The following is a 25,106-nucleotide window of genomic DNA, read 5'->3' as shown; positions in this document are numbered from 1 at the left end:
TGAAAAAAAAATCATTAACAATATGGTGCTTATTCACCTGTCCCCAAACATTTTATATTTGCAACACTTACGTATTTTAATTGAAAGCTTTGATTGTGAACACGACCTAAAAATCCTCTAAATCCCTTGGCCTGTGAAGATACGTCACCCAGTCGTATGTTACACAGGTAAAAGCTTTTTTTAAGCTATTACTGGACTTATTAATTTAGTCTAACTAATGACGTTCCGCCTCCCACTCGGAAACTTTAAAGATTAAACGAGACTTACCTGTAAGTTGAAGTTTGATTGGAATTTAACTCTCATCTGGATCATTTGAGGGATTATACGAGATATGCGTGCGCCTGCGTGGTACTCAATCTTTAAAGTTGAGTGTTCACGGCAACAAAGGAAGAAGGGTGGGTGTTAACTGAAAATAAGGGTGGGCGTATAATCCCTCAAATGATCCAGATGAGAGTTAAATTCCAATCAAACTTCAACTTACAGGTAAGTCTCGTTTAATCTTTAAATTTAACTCTCATCTGATCATTCGGGATTCTACGAGATTTCAAAGCTGTCGTGAACACGAACAAAGAACTGTTGAAACAAGTTTTTTTTTTTTTTTTTTTTTTAATGCAACTCAAACAATATTCTCATGAATCATAATCACAGTTTTTCAAGCACTGAAAAAGCAAAACTAGTATTCTGTGATACTGTTGGTTTGTTATAAAACCTAGAAAAGGTATTGTTGTTACTCCAACCAGCTGTACGTAAAATGGTACTGAGTGGAATATTGGCAGCAAAAGCTTTACTAGTAGAAGCTGCACGTGTGCTATGTGCTTTAAACACACTTGTATCCACTCCAGCCTTTAACATGACTGTTTTTATCCATCTAGCAATCGTATCCTTTTTTACAGGATTAAAAGGTCTGTTGTAACTAAGAAAAAGTTGTGAAACACCACTACTTCTATATTTGCTAGTTCTAATTAAATATTCATGTAACACATTCAACACACAGAGTCTGCTGTTCTCTGGGAAACCAGGTAAGTTTATGATTGGCTGATCTTTTGTTGGCCTAGACTGTTTAACTAATGCATCAATTAAAAAAGCCACTCCTGTGTCAGTTTTTAACACTGTTTTAAGGTTCATGAGATGAATTGATTGACATCTTTGTCCTGATATCAGTGCCACCAGCATAACTAGTTTGAGTGTTAGATCTTTGTCTGAAAGTTCTGAAACTGGTGATAATTTCTCTAGGTATGCTAATACAATATTTGTATCCCATGTGGTTTGGTATCTGGGAAAAGAAGGTCTGCTGTGAAATACACCTTTGATGAAACGCTTGATGAGCTGGTTAGATCAAAGTGTTGAGGAATCTTTCAGTTGCACAAAAGCTGATAAAGCAGATCTTGCAGTGCAAATGGCACTGTAATTAAGACCAGCTTCAAACAGTTCAGTGAGAAATCCTAATATTTGTGGCACACTTGGCTGAAAGGGATCATAATTGAGTTTAGTGCAGTAATTAATCCATTTTTTGATGTAGGTGTTGTACTGTTTTCGTGTGCCAGTCCGCCAAGATTGCATAATAATGTCTTGAGTTTTGCCTGAAATACCCTTTTCTTGTAAGCTTTTCCCGATAACAAACATGCCATCAGCCTCATCTTGTCTGACAGTGGGTGCACCTCCCCTTTTTTGTGCGGAAGGCTCAGGATTTTGTGTGTTGGCGGCAACAGCACTGGTTCTCTGTAGAGCATCTGAAGGAGGACTGGGAACCATGGCTGTGTGGCCCACAGTGGAGCTATCAGCAAGATGTCGGCCTGGTCTGTCTGCAGCTTCTGAAGGACCTGATTCAGCATACTGAAAGGAGGAAATGCATAGTTTAAGTTTACAGACCAAGACTGCTGAAAAGCATCTATTGCAAGTGCATGGGGGTCTGGTTTCCAGGCATAATAAAGTTCTGTCTTATGATTCAACCTGGAGGCAAACAGGTCAACAGAAGGTCTCCCAAGGAATGCAGCTAAATGCTCAAAAATAGAGGGGGATAAAGACCATTCTGTCCTATCATTAAAATATCTGCTATGTTTGTCTGCCACAACATTAAGGACACCTGGGATGTGAGTTGCTGAGAGCCAAATGTTGTGTTTAATTGCCCACTTCCAGATAGAAAGGGTGATCTCATTACATTCACTAGAATGGGTGCCTCCCATATTTCTTATGTATGCAACAGCAGTAGTATTATCCATCTGTAACTGTACATGTTTTCCACAAATGTCCTTTTGAAAAGACCGTAACCCAAGCTGGGCCGCCCTAAGTTCCAAAAAATTGATATGTTTAGTCATTTCACATTTCTGCCATCTACCCCCTGTTGTGGACTCTTGTAACACTGCACCCCATCCCATTTTTGATGCATCTGTCTGAATAATACAGTCAGGATTGGAGCGTCTTAGATTTTTTGCCAAGTTGATGTTATCTATCCACCATACTATGTCTGTGATTGCCTTGTTACTAAAAATCATATGTGCATCAAAATTACCCCTGTTTTTCTTAAGGGCTAGAATTTTATCCATTTCCAGGGACCTGTAGTGTAGTTCCCCATATTGTACCCCAGGTAAAGCTGAAACTAGGGAACCTATCAACTGTGCACCTTGCCTAATTGTGCATTTAGGCTTTTTCATTCTGTCCATTAATTTTGAAACAATGTTAGCCCTTCTCTCTGAAGTGAGCATAACTGTCATTGACCTAGAGTTCAAGGTAAAGCCCAAGTGGTCCATAATTTGAACAGGAACTAGTGTGGACTTTTGTTCATGAATAACAAAACCCAATTTCGATAGTAATTGCACAGTTTCTCTAACATTCTCCTCACAAGCTTCCTTAGTTTCACCTTGTAAATAAAGGTCATCCAAGTAAATGCTGGAAATGTATGCTTTTGACCTTAATTGTGCCAAAACTGGTTTAAGAAGCTTAGTCCAGATTCTGGGTGCAGAGGCCAGTCCATTTGGAAGTGCAACATATGAAAAAAGACTGCCTTTCCATCTAAATTTAAGGTATTTCTGAAATTCTGGAGCTACAGGGACAGAGTAGTAAGCATGCTTCAGATCCAGTGAAGCTAAGTAACAATTTGGAGTCATAAGATTTAGACAAGTTTGCACCGTGTCCATTTTAAAATGATGGTATTTTATACAAGAGTTCAATTTTCTCAAGTTAAGAATCATCCTATGGGTGCCATCCTTTTTTGGCCTGAGAAAAATGGGAGAAACAAACTGTCCTGGTTCCTCATTAGAGGATATGATGACACCTTTGTCAAGCAATTTTTTAATTTCTGAATCCACAATAAGCTGTTCTGCTGAACTAAAGTTTAAGCTGTTAGGCTCAAAATCTTGTACAGGTTGTTCTGTAAAGTCTAACTTGACCCCTACAACATAAGAGAGTATCACTGGATCTGAAGTCAACTTCTGCCATTCAAGAAGAGACTGTTTTATATTACCAGCAACAAAAGGTTGACTTACATGAGTATTTCCTAATACTCTTTCTTCTGGAACTTTTTCCCTGTCCAGTTTTTCCTGTTGTTCTGTTGACTTCTCTGGTTCTTCCCTCCTAAAAAAGAACCAGCTTTTTTGTTGTCATAGCGAGCTGTTGCCCTTGTAGGAAATCCCCTGGGTTTGGAGAAGATATTTGTGGGTCTAGGGCGTGCTATTTTCTTCTGAACCTTGTTAGAGATTTTTAGGCCTTCTTCAATATCCTTCATATTTGCATCCAAATTGTCACCAAACAGCTCCTTGGTGACAGGATTCTGTGGGGAAGCCAAAGCTTTGTATTTCTCATTAATGTCTGGTTTGGCGAGTTCTCTGCGAAACATAGAAATGTCATGTACAACTGCAGCAAGGATGCTGAATCCGTCTGTCATCTTTGCTAGCAATGTTTCAGGAGAAGGCACATCTCCTTCTCCTTCAAGGTGTTTAGAACAAGCATCAGCTATCTCCAGGAAGGGTGTAAGTCCATGGAATATGTTGGTTTGCCAGTTTTGCATTATCTTGTCATTATATTTGGTTAAAGGTCTCAGTGTTCCCCACAGTCTCTGGTTACATTTGATCTGAGTCATGTAGGTACAGTTCTCAGGTGGGTGATAAAGTTTCACCATATCCTCCAGAACTTCCTTAGGCATACCCTTGTACAAAACAGTGTTCATGATTTTAGCAACATCATCATGAACTTTCGGGCCTCTAACTTCATCATTAGTCACTGCAGCCAAAATGTTTTTCAAACATTGTAAGCCCTGAGGCTGACTGACCTGATTTTCTGAGGGTTTTTCCTTAGCAGGACTGTCACTGCTATCACTGTCAGCATTACTATCATCATTGGCAGGAGTAGAACGAAAGTAAGATTCCTCACACAGGGATTCCTCATCATCTGACAAAATAAGCCTCTGTCTCTTCTCTGGGGGCTCACCATCCTGGTCGCTATTTATACTAGCATCGTACGCACGTTTAAGTTCCGATACGACAGGAGTAAGAGACGCTAGCATCTGTTGAATATTACACAATTGCTCCTTCATGTCGTTCATATCTTTTTGTACCTCACGAGAGCTCACTGAATGGTCACTGAATGACTTGGAGTAGTTTCCATGCGAGCGTGAGCTCCGGCTACTTCTAGGACCATGGGCGCTGCCATCATGTGTAGCCGAATTGTTAGATTTGTTGTTCGGGTCGTCACGTGACTCCGAATCTGCCTCGTGTACGGAGGTTTCCGAAGGAATCGCATCCTTGGAATTTAGGTTTTTTCCATGGGAGCCTGCACCGTCCGTGAAGCTGACGTCCTTTGTCAGCTTTGCTCTTTTGCTATAAGCAGAGCTCGGGGTTCTTAGTCTTTTACCCCTATTACCACTAGATTTGGTTGTGGTAGTCGATTTTTCTGAGCCAGCATCCTTTGCTGAAGCCCGCTCTGCGCCACTCTGGCTTGCCTCAGCCTGAGCAATAATAGCGCCAACTAAGTCGCTTTGCAGTCCGGTCTGAGCCGACGACATGCTAAAAAACCAGCGTCAAATAGTACAAAAGATTGTCTGTCAAGCAATCTCTCACAAAAGAGAATGACCAGTCTTTAAAAAACCACGTAAATTATAAAAAATCGATGAATAATCGAGAGCACGTGTGAGCACGAAGACAAGCGAACGCAGAATTGAGTACCACGCAGGCGCACGCATATCTCGTAGAATCCCGAATGATCAGATGAGAGTTAAATTCATCCGAGCTACTGAGAATAAACAGGTGGGATGGAGGTTCCACCTGTAAAATATGGGTCAGGGTGGTCACACATTTGCCGCGAAGATAACATAACAAGACTAGCAGTTGTTCCACCAATATTATCAGTAGACCGGGATACTCAGCGTCGTCAATTCGACTTAAAGTCCCGAAATAGCTTTTAAAAGCTTTACTTGCGTGTACCGATGTGTATCATAAGATGTTTTTTTCTGAGTAGGTTGATACCATGATCAACATGTGTGGGAGACTGCATCACCTTATCGACAAGCTGAACGACGCCAGAGAAACTCTAGAAAATGTAACCGAAGATTACACGGTCGATGTAAGATATCTGTGAGGAATTCAGTCACACACACACACACACACACACACGCACGCATGCACATGCATTTTCCTACGAGTGTTTTTCTTATTCATGATATAAAAAAGTAAAATAAACTGACAAAATCTGTTAATAAGCTTAGAATTTTACGGATATAATGGATATAATTCAACATTTATTGTTTGTGGCGTTTTACGCCAACTTTTCACCGACTTTCTTTGACTCACAGAAACTAAATTCCTCGTATGTTTCATTTTTTGCTTTCTATCAGGGTGAAAGCGCAAGACTGCGATTCCACAATCGCTGTAAGAGATATCTGGAGCGGTACTTCTACCTGATATGCTTCAACGCATATCTTCATGACCAGGTAAAAAAAAAAAAAAAAAAAAAAAAAAAAAAAAAAAAAAAAAACGCCGGAGGGCGATAGACTAGAATGAATGATTACATCTGTTCACTGTTAAAGTAAACTGGATCTGAGTAATAAAGATAAAAAAAGAAACAAAAAAGTGACGATGAACGGAAAAGAGCTAATGGTTGGATTGGAATAACAGACACTATCGCACATGGTGCACAATCATAATTATTATTATGACATAATCTTACAAAGAAAAATGTCTCTGAGAAGCATGCTTTTAAATATCGAACATTCATTTACCTCCTTTACGTTTGGCTTTTTCCTTTTATTCAAAATTTGAAAATTGCTTTCTTATCATATATATAATTTGTTAAGTATTATTTATGTAATCAATGGACATACTGTACCTTGATGATATATGTGTAGCCAAAACTGGTTATGGTTGTGCTAAGCTGTTCTTGAAAATGTTATTTAGTATTCTTTATTTGCACTGCGTCTTCGTCCACTTTTTCATTTTGACTTTTATTTTTCTTATATTTTGACTTATATTTTTCCAGGGACTATATGACACACTCAAATCTATGTCTTATGGTTTTGTTTTAGTATGGTTTCAGGTTCCACACCAGTTTCAGCCAATGGATGCGTGACAACCCCATGTTATACAGGCTTCTTGGACAACTAGATATATCTGAGAGAACGACAAAGCCCAGTTTACTCTTAGATAATACGCGCTACTTGGTTAGTGTTTAGGCTTGTTTGGTAATTGTCACTGGGAATTGATTTCTTCTTACGGTTAAGGTGCATTGGGAATTGCGAGATAATGACTCATATTGTCTATGAAGAGCATTGGCAGTGTGAGATAATGATTCATGTTGTCGATGGTCTACTTAGACGATACAAGGGAGAGTGAGATTAATATCAATGTGAAGAATTTACACAAAATCGTGTGCATTTATACTGTATATATATGGAACGAGGAATACACATTCAAGGTAGGCTACTTTGATATGAACGTTCTCGATTCTTTTCAAGTCTCAACCCAGCAGGCATAGTTGCGTTGAATCAACGTTGAAAACAGGTTGATACGTTGAATTGCCGTTGATCTTCCTTAATTCAACGTAAAATCAACGTTGATCCAGCCACGTCGAAACACCGTCATAATGTGACGTTGACTCAACGTTGTATTTTGGTAAATGACACAACCTTGCAGTTGTAATTTAAAATATTAATTATTGAAAACGTGATACTTTGTTTATCAATATTGTAACTAAATTTATCAAAATAATAACAAAATGGTTTTAAAGTAAAAATGACAGTTGTTTTGTGTCTTTAGTTGACTAGTGAATTTTCTTAACTTCTTATTCAGAAATACATTCCAATAAACTGCATTCCTTGCAAGGTCAGCTAACACTAGGATGAATAAATTGCTGTAAATGAGGAGTGAATTAATAAAGTTAACAGTTCTTGGTAACCTGTTATAGATAGACAGGTTGAGGTGACTGTGACCTAGTGTTATATATATATATATATATATATATATATATATATATATATTAATCTAAACCTCGGAAATTTTAACATAAAGGTCATACATTAATACCCTACATATATTTAGCCATCAAACATGTCCTACTGCTAAACACATCCAGGCTAATTTCCTGCTGGGTGGGGTTGATATAACATTGTTTTCTGACGTTGATACAACGTTGTTATCTGAGGTTGACACAACTTTCAAATCCAACGTTTATTCAATATCTTCTCAACGTTATGGTTCAACGTTGTTTCAACGTTAAAACAACATAATTTGCCCGCTGGGATAGCCGCTGTCACGGCAAAACTAAAGCAGCGATTCTTACAAGATAATAAATTTACCCACCAGATACAAATTCCTAATGACCATTTCATTTAGATAAGGGATATATGTCAAAGCTTCTTCCGCTAATTATTCCAAGCAAAATTATGATTCATGTCAGTATAGCTCAACAGATTTGCACTATAATTTATATTTGTAAGTGCAATATCTTGTTTGCCAATTTATTGGGTTTCACTTTATGCAGTAATATTACCATATTTCACATACAAATCAGTCTCGTGAAATCACTTACACGGCAGTAAGGCAATATCACTAACAAGCCAGCCACGTAATAACATATACAATCATGAAACACCGCGTGCCATGTATCTGTATAAATTAATGTGAGTAATCTTCGTGTGCCTACAGGTAGCAGATGACCACGTGGGGTTAGACGTCCTGAGCACTAAACTGGACGTGTCTGTGTCAAACTTCAGAGATATCAAGAAGATTCCTGTTTACGGCATGGCTCAACCAAATAAAGAGGTAAAAACATATTTTTGAGAAAGATCAGCTTGACCTGCAACCCATCAATCTTGTATCAAGAAATTAGAGTTGGGTAAGAAAGGAAAGTTTGAAACAAAACGGCAAAACAAAGAATAATTTTTTTAACATAATAATAATAATAATAGTAGTAGTAGTAGTAGTAGTAGGCCCTGTAGTAGAAGTTGTTGTAGGAGTAATAGTAGTCAATATACCATTTCTGAGACTTTTAATCCAGGGCCTCAAATTGGTAATACAACGGTTGACAAGCAGTCCAAAAAAGCACCCTGTAGTTCTGGTAGTAAACGTGCGCGACGATCTGGCGATCCAGTGCGGGGAAAATACGTACTGCTGGAGAGAGGAAGCATTTCTGGATGTGCCGATCTCCATGGATGGTATATCTGACACGGAGATAGAGGTTATTTACTTTTTCATAGCAAACGGCCAGTCCAGATGGCAGTTGGTAAAAAAGTAAACCGTTTCTAAAAAGACTAAACTTGTTTTACCTATGAATCCTGACGTTTTGACCATCCAGCAAATTTCACCCTATATTGACAGTTGTTCTCATCTTCTTCCAATTTCAACTATTATTCATTTATATAACCGTGCTAGGTTCGAGGTGTTGGTGGTAAACGTACCTTATCAAACTGGAAAGTTTTACTTTATTACAGCTATCATGAGTAAATCGAAAGTTTCACCTTCTTTTAAAATGTTCAATTTCAAATACCAGTAGCTGCATACTTTTTTGTTCATCAACTTTGAAAACGCGTGTTGCGTAACTCATTTAAGTATTTGTAATAATTCATTTGTATGTTGTAAGACTGTGTATAGTCTAGTGAATGTCTGATAAGCATTGTGTGGAATTTTCTTAAAATGAAAATGTACTTCAATTGTGTTTGACCAGGAGAAAGAGAGAGCGCTTAAGAAAGAAATTGTAGAGAACAACGGTTTACAGGTGAGTAAACACGACCATTCATTACAAGATACAAAATGCGGTTACAAGAAGAAACCATAAGCTTAATTTGGTTTCTTTTCTTATTTAATATTTTAATCCCACCTCACGTAACGTTATGTATAATACCTTAAACAATAGAAAGCATTATATAGCAATTTCACCTGGGATATGCTACACTTCCTTTAGGTATATGAAGATATTACCCAACCACGGAGGTTACTCCAGTTTGACACTGTGCTTACGCCACGAGAAATGGCCGAAGATGTCATGCGTAAGGCGTCTGAAAAGGTCCTCTATCATCGTGTACCCCTCCCTGGCGACAGGGGGTTATCGGAAAAGGTACCCTACTGACTGGTTGTAGCATTCGCAATTTGATTTGTTGGCTTTGCTAAAAAGCAACGAATGGCATCAGTTGAATGGTTTACTTGCCCGGAATTCATACGCACGTGTATGCTGAAAATGTTGATAGAACCAAAAGTTTTTCCTGGAACAGAAAATTTAAAACCATTAATTGTTATAAGTAAAATATGTGTTAAATTAAGGCACTCTCCTCGGGACTTGGATAAGAACAACGGCCATCCGTTGTGCTTTGAAGATTTCCTAAAAAAGAAGACATTTTGCAGTTTGCTTTTTGAATTTCATTTCATTTTTTAATTGACCTACTGCGATTACATTACTTTAAAACTATATTCCAACCGCATTTGCTATGCGACTTTGTCGCGAAGAACCACACGTGATCATTACAGTAAAATAAAATGATTTAATTCCAGGAATTTGACATTCTGCTATCCATGATATATCAAGTGGAGGAATTTTGTCCAAACGGAGAAGAACCCGCTATCTTGTTTTATTGTAGAACTGGAAAAGCGAGAACGACTACTGCCATGGTGGTCGCAAGTTTAATACATGGACATTTAAAGGTACGGGCTCCACGACTATGACGTTGGTTGGAAAAAAATTACAATAAATACAGAAACCCCTACCTTAAGTTTAAGATATTATATAAACCGTTATATTCTTAGTACTTTGAAAATTCAAAAGAGAACTGTTATAAATGGGTTCTTAGGTTTTGATGAAAAAAATCTACAAGCTTGAATTGCATGTTACATAAATTAATTTAGTGTCTTACTTTAGGGATTTCCAACTGGGACCAACCCAGGTGAACAAGAACGTGTATCTGTGCCTAATGCTGCTTTTACGATGGGGAATTTTAAGGTAAGATCCACTGATGAGGATCAGGATTTCGTGCAGCCATAACTCATACGTATCCGCCCAGCCAGTTTGGTACCGAATTTTTCAAAATTTTGAGCTTTGTATAAACCAGTTTCGAGTAGGCCTTATGATAGTTTAAAAAGTGACAGTTACAACGCTGTCCAAGTTTAGTTATCATAACTACCTTAAATGCGTATAGACCAATCCAAATTGTACTTACCCTGGTACAATTTTATGTACAGATTGTCTCAAAATAGGCATGTATTCTATCGATAATCTTTTTCAGATCGTCTCAAAATTGATACGTATTTTACCGAACGGTCCACAGATCAAAAGAGAAGTGGATTTCGTGTTAGACCAGTGCTCTGAGACGATGACTCCGATGTACTACCACTTAAGGGAATTGATTTTTTCGACTTATAATAAGGTTATATTAGCTGTTAAATATTAATTTCGACTCCCTCTTATATTTTGCTTTATTTTTAATTTTGAAGGTTCATCATTATCACCGTGTTGATGTTTTTTTAGAAATAGAAATAGATAAATTGAGTTAAAACGCATCTTATAAAGATCAACAAAAGACCTCGTTTCCATCGATCTAGCGGGATCGGTCCATCTTCGAGGGGATTCTCTGCCACATATTCAAGCCGCTTAAGCTGAGTGCAATTAAGCGAGAATTCCCTCGGAGCTGGACCAATCCCACTAGATCGATCTAGGTATGGGAATGGGATCTTAAAAATTGCGTTTTTAGCTCAGTTGCTTCATTGGTAATAACATGATCACAAAGAAGTCTAGTACAAAGAGGCTTTTCTAGCCTTTCTTATAAAACGGAAATAAGCATCTGTGTATGTATAAAGTAATACGAAAATCTGTTAATGAATGCGTTTAAAAAATCTATGTTTATAATGCAATGAAATTTGGGTTCATTTCAGTATATACAGTTAATTAAAAGAATCAGATTTGCCAAAATAGTAATAGTAATAATAACAATGACTTAGCAGTAGGCCTAATATGTTGTATTAGAATTTCAATTTCCAAGAATATCCACTTCAACTTCTAGACGCGTGCTGCAAAGACTCCTTCGGAAGCTGTGTCTTTGAAAAGGTTAAGCCTGGATTACCTGGAACGCTATGTCTACTTGATCATCTTCAATGCCTATCTGCATGCTGAGAAAGCATCGGAGTGGAAATACACGTTCAGCGCATGGATGCAGGAGGTTGGAAAATACATGATTAGGCAATTGTAAAATATTTTTGATTCTTAGAGCACAAACTATACGGATATCGTTTTGAATTAATGTAAATTGTTGAGGAACCCAATCTTATTTGGAATAGATTAAAGTATATGTACTCTAAAAAGAAAAGTGCCAGGCTAAGATATTTATAAGATTAAAATTAACCCATACTTTTCATCAGAAGAATTGAATTACTTAAACGATATTGGATTTTTTTAAAATTTTGCAAGCGAAGCATCCGTTATGTTATTGTTTGCACTGATATATGATTTGCGATAAGATAGTAATAATTATTAATTTACATTTACACATACCACACGTACAAACACATACTCACGCACTTTGGTTATGCCAGGAACGTTGAAGTCACATCGCCTTAACCAGGCAGGCACATGCGTTCTTTCCTTGTCACTTGCCATATTTTCAGAAGTGTTCAATTCATGGTTATATATATATATATATATATATATATATATATATATATATCATGGATCCTGTATCTTTCCAGGTCGGACCCCGCACAGGACTGTACAACATCCTGGACTCGCTTGGGTTTCCAGAGTTTGAGCCACCGTCACGTTTTAGCACGATGAGAGGAAGGTGGACATTTCGAGACAATAATCTGCCATTTAGGGGAGAATTCAAATAGTTGTCTCCGGTGGTTAAATATATCAAGTATTAATGCATTAAGACTACATAATTATATAGGCCAGGGTAGCCTAGGGGAGGATCCACGACTATTTGAAGGATTCGAAGTCGACCTTCCCCCCCCCCCCTTGGCGTCCATGGGTTCAAGGCTCACTGAAGGGCACAAACAATGTTGGTATTTTAGAGGGCGAACGGTGTCATTTGGTAGACTACTGTTTAGAACTATGATTCAGCTAGTCAAAATTCTAATTTCAAGAGGGGACCATTGGTGTGACTTTTTTCAGAAATCGAAGGGGGGTCAGGACCCCTAATCCGCCACTGTAGGCCCTTAACAGCCAGCGTATTTGCTGTCAGATACGAACACATTTTAAAATTTCAAACCCACATATTCATATTTCTTTAATAAAATGATTGACAATTTTACAAATGGCTTAGGTATTTCGGTTTCTAAAAAATCATTTAATAGTGAATGGATTTTTAGAAGCGTGCTTTTAAAAGAAAGTTTGTGGAAGCATTTTCACAACCACTTTGTAAAATAATTAATTAACATCAAATTAGACCCAGGGCTGTAGTTATATTGTCAAGGTAATAGATTCCTTACAATCCTTAGTATGTTAAATCATTATACTGGTATGCACCAGCATTGCCGTTTTCTTACTCCATTTTCTCTCAGTGAATCGTGAACAGTGGCTTTTCTTGATATTGATTGCCATCTGTGGGGTGATAACGGAGTGAAACATAACAACAGGTGGGCGCGAAGTAGCCTTAGAGAGTAAGTTTACTGAAGAAATCACTACTTTCTTTTAAACGCATTCTTCTTATGCATAATATTTATCTGCTTTTAATGGTGTAGATTTGGTACATATTTTATTGGTGTATTTGCTCACTGCTTATTCAAGTTGCTGCAGTGGTTGCCACGATTCATATGCCGATGTGTGCAATCGAAATGAGGGGTTATTAAATGCACACAGAATTCATTCAATAGCTCATCACCAAGACCATATTTTATGGCCACATTTGGGTCGAAGAAAGGCTAGATATGTAGTAACTCCGTGCACATATTATTTTTGTGGAGTTCTCGTCTTTACACACAAAAAAGACCAAAAGTCGAGATTAATCTGCCTACTTAACGCACGGCTTGAATGTTACGACTTAGATTATGGCCTTACCCTCTGCTACTTACTGCAGTCGAAGACAATGCCTTATTTCTGGTAGAAGAAATATATACAAGTCAGTGAAAATCCAAGTAGTGGGCAACTTTTTTTTCGTTATGATTTTGGGCACTTCTTCCAGCCACACAAGTTTTGTCTCATCTGCTGCATTTTATGTACCCACTTCCACATCCCTTACACATGTGTATTGGATATGAAGTGACATTAAAGTTTTCAAAGGGTGCTTTCCCAGAGATTTAGATCGATCTAAAGATTAAGATTTAGATCGACCTAACTCCCTGGGGGTTCACGCTAAATTGCAGTCAGCCGAGCGGGCTCCATAGTTAATTACCCCCTTACAGCTTTTAGTAGGCGGGACAGACCCTTAAGCCGGTGTGGCGTGTACCGCTTGGAGCACAAAGCGCAGGCAAATCTGAGAGACTTCCGGCGTGTACAGTCCGTCTCTATAGAGTCATGAATACATTCGTTGCCCTTAATAATCATGCGCTGTTGAGAACATACTGCAAATTCAAACATAATCTTTAGAAGTATTCATATCTTATAGATGTTCACCTCTACTGTGATTTCCCTCAGGTGGCCATATCAACACACTAGCCTAGTAAAATTAATACTAAAATAGTAGCCTGCAGCTGAAAAACGACGGCCCGTCCACGGTAGGTTCATCCATGCATCGAACTGTAATTTGATGCTGATTCTCTATCAAAATTATCAATTAACACATGAATTTTATCCCCATCATAGTAAATGTATAATGTGGTAGGAAATGAACTAGCCGAATATAACAGTACAACAAATCATTCACCGAACGGCTCATACACGCGTCTGCTGCGTGTACAATCGGTCAGGACGGATGGTTCACGCAGAACGGACTGTACACGTGACACCGGCCAAGCTGACAGTAATCTAGTGAGACTCCCCACAGGGATAGATCGATCTAAAAATCTATGGAAATGGGGTGAAAGATACCAAGTCATTTAAAAATTTAGCTAAATTGATAAGCATATATGTATACATTTCAGATATTTGGTTTTCTGAATTTTTCTTTTTTGGATTTTCCAGCTTGTTGATTCAACCCCTTTTTTTGGATGTATATCAAGTACATTGTAGGTTTTAATGGGGATCACATAGACCAAAGACTTACAACTCAGTGGTCTTAAAATGTTTTCAAGTCTCATATATGATATCCATTATACCTACAAAGGACTTTTTACATTAAAATTACAATTAAAGCAAACACATCATATTATATTTTTAAAATAACAAAACGCTGATAAAGCCATTTTGTTTTAAATGTTCTAAATGTAAAAGACTACCTCATGTATTATAAAAAAAGAGCCCCTCATGAGACTGTTTAAATTTCTTCAAGAAATAAATGTTTAGTAATGTTGGAGCTTTGTCATGTTTCGTCAAAGGTTCTCATCGGAAAATTAGTAAGTTATTCACTCCCAGTCATTTAGTTAGGCTACTTTATCTACTTTAAATATATGTAAACATGAAATTTATATTTGGCCATCTTGCTAATTTCCAGATATTTTGGAACTGCTTCAGTTATTTATCTCTTAACAGTGAAAAAAATAGTGCAAAACACCCGCATATTTACTAAGCACGTCACAATGACCCAGTTTGACAGGAAACCTCGTCAATTTAACCCTTCCCATTAAATATGAATATATAAAGGTTTTGGTTAACAATTTCAATAGTGTATTCATAAGCAGCGTTAGAATATGTAAGTGGTATAGTGTTTATGGTTTTTATACTGTGCATGACTTGTAAAAATTAAGATATATTTTCTGTAATTCCATTTGTAACCGTATTTTCATAATTTTTTGGGGAGGGTATAGTTTGGTATGTATTGAATGTCACATCAGAAATGTTTAATGTAGGCTTTATTTGAGATTTGTATGTGTATATATTTTGTGTACATGCTGATTATAGCTATGGGACAGATGGGAATCTTGTGCTGTACTAATAGTCCAAAAGACATTTTCTTATAGTTTATTATTGCCATTGAAGGTAATCATTAACTGTTTGGTGCAATTAAGGCTTCGTTCACATGCAATGTCTATTTTCTAAATTCTATTTTCTATTCGCGGCATGTCTTATGATCACGGTCTGTGCCCTTAATATCCCACGGCGTAATCACTGGCAGCGCGAGCCAGTTACTATAAGTTACTATAAGTAACTGGCTCGCGCTGCCAGTAATAACGCGGCGGGATATTCAGGGCACAGACAGTGATCATAAGATAGCGCGAATAGAAAATAGAATTTAGAAAATAGACATTGCATGTGAACGAAGCCTAAGTGTAAGATGAGATACATATTCACAGTATATGAGATTCATCTTCTTCTGTTGATTTGTCAATATTTTAACAACCAACTTCTACTATAAGAGCTTTGAGTAAACGAAGTGCATGCAGCCTCCATTGAAAGTACACAAACTCAGAAAATGACAAAATTGTTGTAACAGTTTGACATATGTCACAGGTATGTTTGTCAAGAGACAGATTTTTTGCTTCGAGTTTAAAAATGCATATTAGTGAGTATTTATGTCAAATCATTGTCACTCAACCCAAAGAAATGCAGTCATAGTGTTTACTTATTAATAAAGAAATACCACAGAGTTTTGTTAGATTATTTCTCAAAAAAATATTTGCATGGATATTTTCTGTTTATTTTCTTTGCCTTATGGACTTAAGGAAAGGAGAAGCAGATCACATTTAAGGCTGGAAATTTGAAGAAGTTTTAGTCCTTTTTCAGCTGTCTGAGAGATTAATTGGTTTTTTGGCATGTGGATTCTTGTTGTGCTATGTAAAAAACAGGTACTGGTTCTATGGAACTGGCACTTTGCATGTTGAAGCAGTTACACATATGAGACGTAACTTTGACAAACTGTCTAATAAATTGGTTGTTTATAAACCTATTACAAACTTTTTACATTGTAAATATGACAACATTTATTGACACAAATTAGGACAAGTGCTCAGTGCATGAAGATCTTTAAAATGTGAAACAGTAAATAATATAACCCAGTTACATATAATTGCTGAGTGGGGCTTCATTATTGATGTTTAAATGGCTGAGATAAGCTGTTAATTTACATGTGTGCCAGTTGTACCAGTTTAGTTTATATATGAAACATATATATACAACATGTTTTTTATAGGAACTCTAAAATTCAGATTTGAATGTATTTAATATGTGTGTGTGTGTGTGTGTGTGTGAGTGTGTGAATGGATGGATGGACAACTTCTTGCACTTGATAACAAAAACAGAAGTGACCAGATTTAGACCAAGATACGGTGGCATGCTAAAAGCAATAAACTTCCGGATTTATTTCTATTTCTAGTCTGATCTGATGCAAGTGATAATCCTCCCTACAGCCCTGTTATTTGTGCACCAGTGGAGAATAATCTTTGTATCTGAGATTTGCTCTATTTTCTTTTTCAGCATATGAAGGGAACAATAATGTTGCTGCACATATCACTTTTTGGGATGTTTATCCCTGCAGTTTGATTGTTATTAATTGAAAAAAATATAGAACCCTTCATCTTCAGCCGTCAGGTTTGATTAATAAATCCATCAGTTTTCATAAACTATTCACGTAAAGCAGAAAGTGTAAAGCACCTTTAGTAAACAACCTGTCTGGATTATGTAATTCATGGTTGAATGACCCTGTGACCCACTGACCCAGTGTGGTGTGGATTTTCTCGGCCATTTCTTTGTGGTTTTGGTCAGGCCACAAAGCAGCCGTACTAACACAAGTAACAGGCTCTGAGTTCAATGCAGAGGTAAGGCAAGTAAACAACTGGATGACTTTGTTATTGGTCATCTCATTTTATGATTTTGGACAGAGAAAATAGTTTATTTCATATCTGTATTTCTAAGCCAGACGTGACGTGACACCATGTTGTGTAATAGTATGGCTTGCATCCTGTAGGTGTCCATAACCACACCAGTTATTTGTGGCAGAGTAACCCAGAAGTGGTTTAAACTCCCTTATTTGCAGTTGCTCACTCTGGTGTGAAAGAAAACTGTTTTTATCATGTTGACATGCACATAAGCCTTTGTTTCTGTCTGCTTAATTGGTTCTAGTTTATCACACACACACACACACACACACACACACACACTTTTCCGTTGAAACGCGGAGTTCCACATTTTTAGATTCAGTTCTAAGGCAGCCTCCGGACCCCTGTCCAGTTATGTGTTGGGTCCCATCATAAATGTTCAGAGGTGTATTAATTTTTTGAAACCTAGGTGTGTGTACATATATATATATATGTACACGCAAGCACACACACACACACACACAGTATGTCCGCTGTTTAGACTTTAAACGATTGTCTTATCTGTAGGGAACATACTTATGGCACCCATTTGAGTATTGTATTTACTGCCCTTATTTGTGGACATAATTTACAAATCTGGTCATGTAAAACAGCACTTGGTCAGTGTTTTCTACAGATTTATACAGTGTTATAGATCCATTGTTGCCATGAACAAAGGAACATCACAGTTGGGTTTGTTTAAAAGAGAGTGCTTTAAGGTGATCAATTGGACTGTTGTGTGCATGTGCTTGACCAACATCTTGTAATTATGCTTGGCATGTCTGTTCATGTAGTTCCTCCACAAATAACACAATACTAGTACTAGTATGTCCTTCGATTGTGGATTATGGTATAGAGCATAAAGTACTAGTAACAATATCAGAAATTTATTCATGTGTTGGGGCTGTATATAAAATAACCAGGTATGCTCGATAAAACAGTCAGTGCAAGTGTAACTAAATTTGGCTGTTGACCCATCATTGCCCGCAGCCAAGCTCGTGTGCCAAAAATGTAGAAACAAGGAATATGTGACAGGCAGAAAATAGTATTACTTGCATCATTAGAGACAACAGATAATGTGTTTCAGTGAGAGCTCTCTTCAATTTGGTGGTCTGTTGTAAAATAATACAGCAGTCTTGATCATGCATATTGAACAAGTAAAGAGTTGTTATGCAATTACGCGTTCACATATTATGGGTTATATTTTAACCTGCAATGCAGCTAAGGATGTCTGTAAGTCTTAAAGCTTAAGGGATAACAACTGTTCAAATGAGATTCATATTTCACAATTAAAACATTGTAAATAACTCATAGAAATGTTAATTCCATTTTAATTCCCCAAAACAGTGGTTATAGCAATTACTGTGGAATGTGTGCTTGCCAATAGTCCACATGGATCTTCATTGATGGGTATACCTCTGTAATAATCTTTTAAGACATTATTCAAAAGAAACCAAACCTTTTAGAAAATTAAAATTATAATAAAATATATATATATATATATATATATATATATATATATATATATATATATATATATATATATATATATATATATATATATATTTTATTAGATTAAAAGATGATTACAGAGGTATACCCATATATATATATATATATGGAATAACTTCATATGTCAGAACAGTTTCCTTAACCATTGGTAAGTGTGGCAAAATCATTGTTTAACCCAAGAAATTCAGCTTTTTTGGCCAAAACAGTTGTTATCCCTTTAAATCGACCTTTTTTTGACTATTTGCTAATGAGAGATATTGCTGCATGTTCGATTGTGTCAGGATCTTAGGGTGCATTCCCAGAGATTTAGATCGATCCAGAGATTTAGATTTAGATCGACCTAACTCCCTAGGGGTTCACGCTAAATTGCAGTCAGCCGAGCGCGCACCATAGTTATTAGTAGGCAGGACAGATGCTTAAGCCGGTTAAGCTGACAGTAATCTAGTGAGACTCCCCACAGGGATAGATCGATCTAAAATCTATGGGAATGGGGTCTTATACTTATGTACAGTTTTATCCTAAATACATGTTTGTCAGTCTTATGAAATTGATTGCTTTGTGTTTAAGTCGTTTGCATGACTGTATTGTGAACTAAAGTGTTGTGAATCATGATTCCAGTGTGGGTCAAACAGGGGTAATGGTAACATGTGTGACTGCTTGTCCTATATAATAATCGTGAGAACACGTGCTGTCTTAGTCAAAACAGGTTGTACAAATATCACATAGATATAGCTGTGTAATTGTGTTAGCTGAGAACACTGTTAAGCCGTGTGCAATGTAGACTCACCCTGTATGGACAGTACTATGTGGATGTATTTACTAGCATAAGTGCTTTGCAGTGCTGAGATAGGAAGCATATGATATTAAGGGTGTGAAGAAGTTGAGTTTGTTGTAATATATCAGCACACCTATGATCAGTTTTCTGATTTGGTTATGTCTGGGAGAAAGATCTTATTTATCCTCTATTTTAAAACAATCAAAGTTATGATTATATATATATATATATATATATATATATATATATATATATATATATATATATATATATCCTTAGTTTGCTAGGTTTTTGACATAAGAAACGCTGATGTGTTTTCAGATAACAGAAATTGAAGGAAATATGACGTCATTTGTAAGTGAATTGATAAAACTAAATATTTGATTCGTAATCATACATCAGCTCATTAATGATTAGATTAAACCAAAGAGTACAATATTCGTGCCTTGAACAATGAATAATTTATGAACTGTAAAGTAATGAATCTCTTTTGGTTCTTCAGTGCTGTAGGTGTTAGAAAGGAAGTATGGCGGAGTACGGAGTAGCATGCTTGTCCCCACTGTCACCGCAGAGGACTAGCTTAAAAACTGTGCTACAGAAGTCACTGGGTAAGTAAGTTGTGCAAGATAGGATTTTTAAAGAGCATACACTTTACAGCACTTGAACTTACTGAGTTTAGTCCATTAGTCCAGTAATAATGATATGTACAGTAGCAGTGGTAATAGTGTGTTAATTTTCACTCTGCAAGGATTTGATCTTACAGGTTTTACTGTACTAAACCCAGTTATAGTTTGAATGGAAATCTCAATGTGTACCTTATTCTATTAATAGTTTTAGCGTTATTATGGACCATGTCAGTTTTTAGGAGACCATAATATTATTATTGGGGTTTAAATATGATTCATTATTATATTTGTTTATTATATTATATTATAACAGTGATTACTTTTGGGAAATATTTTGGGAAATATTCAAAGGAAGTGGAAAAGAACACATACTAATAGTTATCGATTCAATGATTTTCACTGTAGGGTTCAACTTATTGTAAACTTGACCAGACACAAAGGTGGATCCAGAGATAATTTCTGACAGTCTTCCAATTTATCTTTGTGGATCCATCCTCCATTTTTGACCGTCTTCCAACAGAAAAAATTAGATGTATCCCCATCAATGTTACTTTCAAAATCTGACTTTTCCTGGAAAACCCAGAAGACAGCCTCAATTTGCCCCTTAGACATGGAATTTTAAACCTGTACCTGGGAGGGTCTAATTAAAGCCTTCTAAAGTTAAAGACAAAGACAAAGCAAGCCAAAAAGCAAGCTAAAAATTTGACTACTTATCAATTAAATAGACTTACTGAATGTGTTTGAAGGAACCCATTCCATCACCTGGCATAAGTGCAATGTGATATTGTAATAACGTGACACACATTGATCTCATTTTTTTTTCATTTGATTATAAAAACAACAGAGGGATTGAGTAAATGAATATTTGTTAATCAGCAAAATCCATTAATATTTTGTCTGTAGTTGCAATTTTTACACATTTCTTTCTCTCTCTCTCAAAAAAAAAAAAAAAGAAAAAAAAGAAAGAAAACACTGACAGTAATTAGCTTATATTTTGAAAAGAAATTCTACACCAGGAAGTCTTTTGGTATACTGTCTAGCCTTGTGGTGGTTGAAAGTATGCAGTTTTAAATAACTAAACCCTGTAGTGAGTAGAAGTACAATAATTTATATTGAAAGCCATAACACAGTGCGATAGCATATAAATTGGCATCTAATAAATTCTGAGTTCAGTGCTTGGAAATTGTGAGTCAGACTCCATTGTGGAGTGTGGTCCAGAATAGAGTTAGCCAATTTATGGTATTTATCAACATATGTTATCATTCTAGTTGGCTTTTGTAATTTAAGTCCTCATGGTAGCATTAATCACTATTAATGGTAAAGGAAAGCGCAATTCAAGTAGGTCATGGGAGGTTTCCAAGTAGGACAGGCTGAGTGAGGTTGACTGGAATACTCAGCAGAACACAGCAGGTTGTTTTAAAACTCTAAATGTTTGTTTAAAAAAAGAATTTATCATAACTTGTTTCTTTTCAGCTACACTTCACAATAACTACAGGAAACAAACAGACCTCAAAGAGCTAGACCAGCAGTCCTGGAACCAAAATAAGGCAAACCCAGATTGTTTAAGTGATCTTGTTCTGTCGTCTGCTGCCAGTTTATGTGTTAGTTTTCCCTTCAGCGAGTTGGATGGTTTGGATAGTGATCTGGAGACTGATGAAGACAGCAGTACACCTATTTTGTCCAGTCCCAGTCAGCCTCAGGGAAATTTAGATGCACAGCAATATGATAGCAATAAAACTGAGACTGAGGGCATTGAGCCAACAGAGGGCAGCACTGGACTAAAGCTAACCTCAAAGGAAGCTTGTGATAACCTGTTGCATTCCGGTCACGGAGTTGGTGCAGTAAACAACAGTGACAAAGATAGGACTTCATGTGAGGGTTCCCTTGCCTCGCCGCGGTCTGTTGATCATAAAAGTCAAAGAAGACCAATGGATTGTGAAGAGGAGTCTTTCAGAACTTTGGGTGATGATGGGGATAAAGAACTAGATGTACGTAGAGATTTAGAAACATGGCCTGATAAGTCTGACTGTGATTTGGACAATAGGAAATTAACCAAAGTCCCAGTTTCATTTGTTCCAACATCTGACCTACTAACTAGGACTGTTGTAAAAGGTACGACTCCAGACATTGTGCAGGAAAGTAAGTCTAAATCTGACTCTGAAAACACTTTTAATTTACATGCACCTAGTATACTGCACACCGGTATAGATAACCAGTCATTGAATACAGGAAAATACTGTGATCAAAACAGTGATCAACAAGTTGGCTTTTGTGAAGTGACAGAGAACAGGGATATTATGCAAGACATAAGTGTGGTACAGGCAAGGGAACCCCAGACTGATGATACTGCACTGTCCAAACAGGGTTCAACAATAAAAGATCCCCTGACCATGCCTTGTTACCCTCTAACTACATCTATTGACAACAATGGAGGGCATGACAGCTATACAGAGCTGTTGAAAATGGAGAAGGACAATGTTGATGGCTCAATATCAGAGGAAGAGGGGATCTCAGTTGAGGGCCAGTGCTCTCAGGAGACGGACACTGAAATGAGTACATTAAATCCTAAACGGCCAAGATTGGTAGAACTAGAGACCATACCTGAGACTGAGACTTCAGAGGTTGTGGAAAAGTCAACTGAAATATTTCCCAGTGCTGCCAGACCTTTGGTGATAGCAGATGAAGAGGATAGACAGGGAGTGGCAGCCAGGAGGGGATTCTTTCAGAGAGGGTTGTCCGCTTCTGACAAGCGACAGCTTATGAAGAAAAGTCGGAGCTGTGCAGTGGATGAAGAAGAAGAAGATGAAATTTCACAGACTCAGCAGCCAAAAACCCCTGATACCCCTGTCACACCTGCAAGTTCTGACACAGGTTAGTGAAATATTTTGTAAATACTTGTACTATCCATCTGAAAAAAAAACAAAAAAACATCAGTTTGAATGATTTTGGTCTTGAGAATTTTTTTCTTACAATTGTAAATACTTCTATACCAGACAAATCTAACAAGGAATTTTTTTGAAAATTATTTTTTTTTTAATTTGCAACAAGTTATTAGCTGCTAATTTCTGTGCAGCTAAGTAAAGGTGAGTGGCAGGTGGGTCTAAACATGTGTGTCCATCACATCTGCTCTGGAGATAGCAGGCAATACACTTGACATGCACAGCAAGGTGCATATGGCTGTGACTAGAAAATATGGGTGTACAATGGCAAAAATGACGTGATGGACATAAACATGCTTCAATTTCAGTGAAGGTTTTCAAGAAATATACTACGATTATCTAGGCCCAATTTATTATGGTATCATGACCATGAATTTTGATGTAGAAATTAATCTTGGCATATCAAAAGAAGCCTGTCTCTTTAGTTGCACACACTCAGATAAGGACCATTCCTCATCTAGGGGCCCCCTCTATGGAAATGAAGTTGTCTTTATTTTATGCATGAAAAAAAGTGACATGCTTTCCTGTGTTTTGAGCATACTAGTAATGGTCTGGTTCAATGAGGCTGGTCTCTGGGATGTCCTGGGCTCTAAATTTGTTTTTGATATCGGTTTAAATATACTTTTAATTTTACATGATTTTTTTTTGATAAATACTGATGTTTGAATGTTATTTTCTCTAAGACCAGCATTAATATGTTGTGCACGTTTAAGGCAACTTAAAAGTGCCTTACAGGTATATTATATCAGACAATGGTGTTATGTGTTCTTTCCTGTCCTTAAACAAGCCCTAACATTCAGGACATACATGCAAGTTGTCAATTAGCTGCCAACCACCCCATATTTATTTCTGTTCAATTACCTTTAGGTTATCGGCAAAAAGGCTTGATGTATTGTTTTTGTCAGGCACAATTTTTGACTTGGGGACAAATTGAAATGAGATAAAACTGTCAAGATCTTTATCATTTAAGGTGGGAGTCCCAAAAGAAGGTAATAACTGTGTATTTGCATGCAAAGAATAGTTAGTCAACTAATATCTGCATTATGCAACTGTGTATGTGTGGTGCAGACAATGAGATAACAGGAAAATTTGCAAATTTATATAAAAAAAAAGATGAGTGCCATTAGATGAGACCATGGTTCCAGTAACACTTACAGCAAGTGGTTCTGGCACTTATTAAGGAGTGGGTAGATCTTGGCTTATTTCATATAAGGACTTGGACCTGTGATGTTTTTCATGGGTTCAAGGTAAGGATGATAAAAGCGACTAACATGATAAGGCAAAGTGATAAGAGGGAGAGAGGGGCTGGGATCCTGTCTTGCCTCCCACCACCCACATGCATGCACAGTTGCAAACACTGACATATACACGCATGGAAACATGCATGCGCACACACACACACACCATGGTTCACTCCCTAAATGCACAAACTGCCCTTTGCTGAATAAAGAGCAAGTGGACCATTTATTTAATCATTGATAAAAAGTTGACTTGGTTTATGTGTCACCAGCTGGTTGAAGTCCATTAAGGGTCTCTTTACATACATTATCTTATCAGAATACCTCGAGTCCAATGCAAAAATGTAATAAAAGTTATCACATTTTGCAAATAATGTACGTGCCATAGAGCCTGTTTGTAGTGTAGCATCACAATATGAAAAAATTAAATGTGACATTTTAACATTTTTTTGTATTCTTATATTGGTAAGGTTTTGTCATGTTATCATTATTTTAGTGTGCAGAGATGCCCTTTGAATTTGTTCAAAGTCAAAATGGGGGAAACAAACAAAGCCAGGGACTTGATTTGTAAATTTGAAAACTGGCCATTCTGCATGGCTTGATTGGCACCTGTTACCAAATAAGTTATCAGTGTTTTGCAGGCAGCAAAGGGCGGCTGTCTGGCCTGTCTGATATGCATACCACATAACCTTAGCATAGTGAGGTGTTTCACCACAGATATCATT

General features: G+C 37.0%; 3 protein-coding genes across 5 annotated transcripts in view; 2 read left to right on the top strand and 1 right to left on the bottom strand.

Moving 5' to 3' along the window:
• LOC106164345 (paladin) overlaps window positions 1-12,719 on the top strand; it is a 31,345-nt gene extending 18,626 nt beyond the window's left edge. Inside the window, exons 10-21 of the mRNA XM_087007333.1 lie at window positions 5,449-5,553; window positions 5,825-5,920; window positions 6,512-6,646; window positions 8,130-8,246; window positions 8,482-8,661; window positions 9,148-9,198; window positions 9,385-9,537; window positions 9,969-10,118; window positions 10,333-10,413; window positions 10,697-10,837; window positions 11,471-11,626; window positions 12,153-12,719. Coding sequence (XP_086863459.1) covers window positions 5,449-5,553; window positions 5,825-5,920; window positions 6,512-6,646; window positions 8,130-8,246; window positions 8,482-8,661; window positions 9,148-9,198; window positions 9,385-9,537; window positions 9,969-10,118; window positions 10,333-10,413; window positions 10,697-10,837; window positions 11,471-11,626; window positions 12,153-12,293 — 1,506 coding nt within the window. The 3' untranslated portion in view covers window positions 12,294-12,719. The remainder of the gene's footprint in view (window positions 1-5,448; window positions 5,554-5,824; window positions 5,921-6,511; window positions 6,647-8,129; window positions 8,247-8,481; window positions 8,662-9,147; window positions 9,199-9,384; window positions 9,538-9,968; window positions 10,119-10,332; window positions 10,414-10,696; window positions 10,838-11,470; window positions 11,627-12,152) is intronic.
• LOC147763402 (uncharacterized) lies at window positions 1,661-5,153 on the bottom strand. The gene is made up of 2 exons (XM_087004023.1): window positions 3,483-5,153; window positions 1,661-1,833 (listed from the first exon to the last, which is right to left on the bottom strand). The coding sequence occupies exon 1, from the start codon at window positions 4,994-4,996 to the stop codon at window positions 3,494-3,496; it is 1,503 nt and encodes a 500-aa protein (XP_086860149.1). The 5' UTR covers window positions 4,997-5,153; the 3' UTR covers window positions 1,661-1,833; window positions 3,483-3,493.
• Window positions 12,720-12,894: 175 nt separating the features above from the next.
• Window positions 12,895-25,106, top strand: part of LOC106164348 (uncharacterized) — a 30,750-nt gene continuing 18,538 nt past the window's right edge. The window contains exons 1-3 of one of the 3 annotated variants that reach the window (XM_013542225.2): window positions 12,895-13,064; window positions 20,081-20,186; window positions 21,678-23,075. In XM_013542225.2, coding sequence (XP_013397679.2) covers window positions 20,105-20,186; window positions 21,678-23,075 — 1,480 coding nt within the window. In that variant the 5' untranslated portion in view covers window positions 12,895-13,064; window positions 20,081-20,104. Of the gene's footprint in view, window positions 13,065-17,095; window positions 17,258-20,080; window positions 20,187-21,677; window positions 23,076-25,106 lie in introns of those variants that run through there. The other 2 variants (XM_013542226.2, XM_087004022.1) reach the window with 2 other exon arrangements.

Source organism: Lingula anatina, chromosome 2, assembly GCF_051362555.1.
Source record: "Lingula anatina isolate TDL-2025a chromosome 2, LinAna3.0, whole genome shotgun sequence".
NCBI classification, from domain to species: Eukaryota; Metazoa; Brachiopoda; class Lingulata; order Lingulida; family Lingulidae; genus Lingula; species Lingula anatina.
Note: the sequence above shows the minus strand (reverse complement) of the source record. Positions and strands in the feature narration are given on the sequence as shown.

Excerpts from the sequence above, each read along its gene's own strand:
- LOC147763402 (XM_087004023.1), bottom strand. The coding sequence starts at position 4,996 with ATGTCGTCGGCTCAGACCGGACTGCAAAGCGACTTAGTTGGCGCTATT.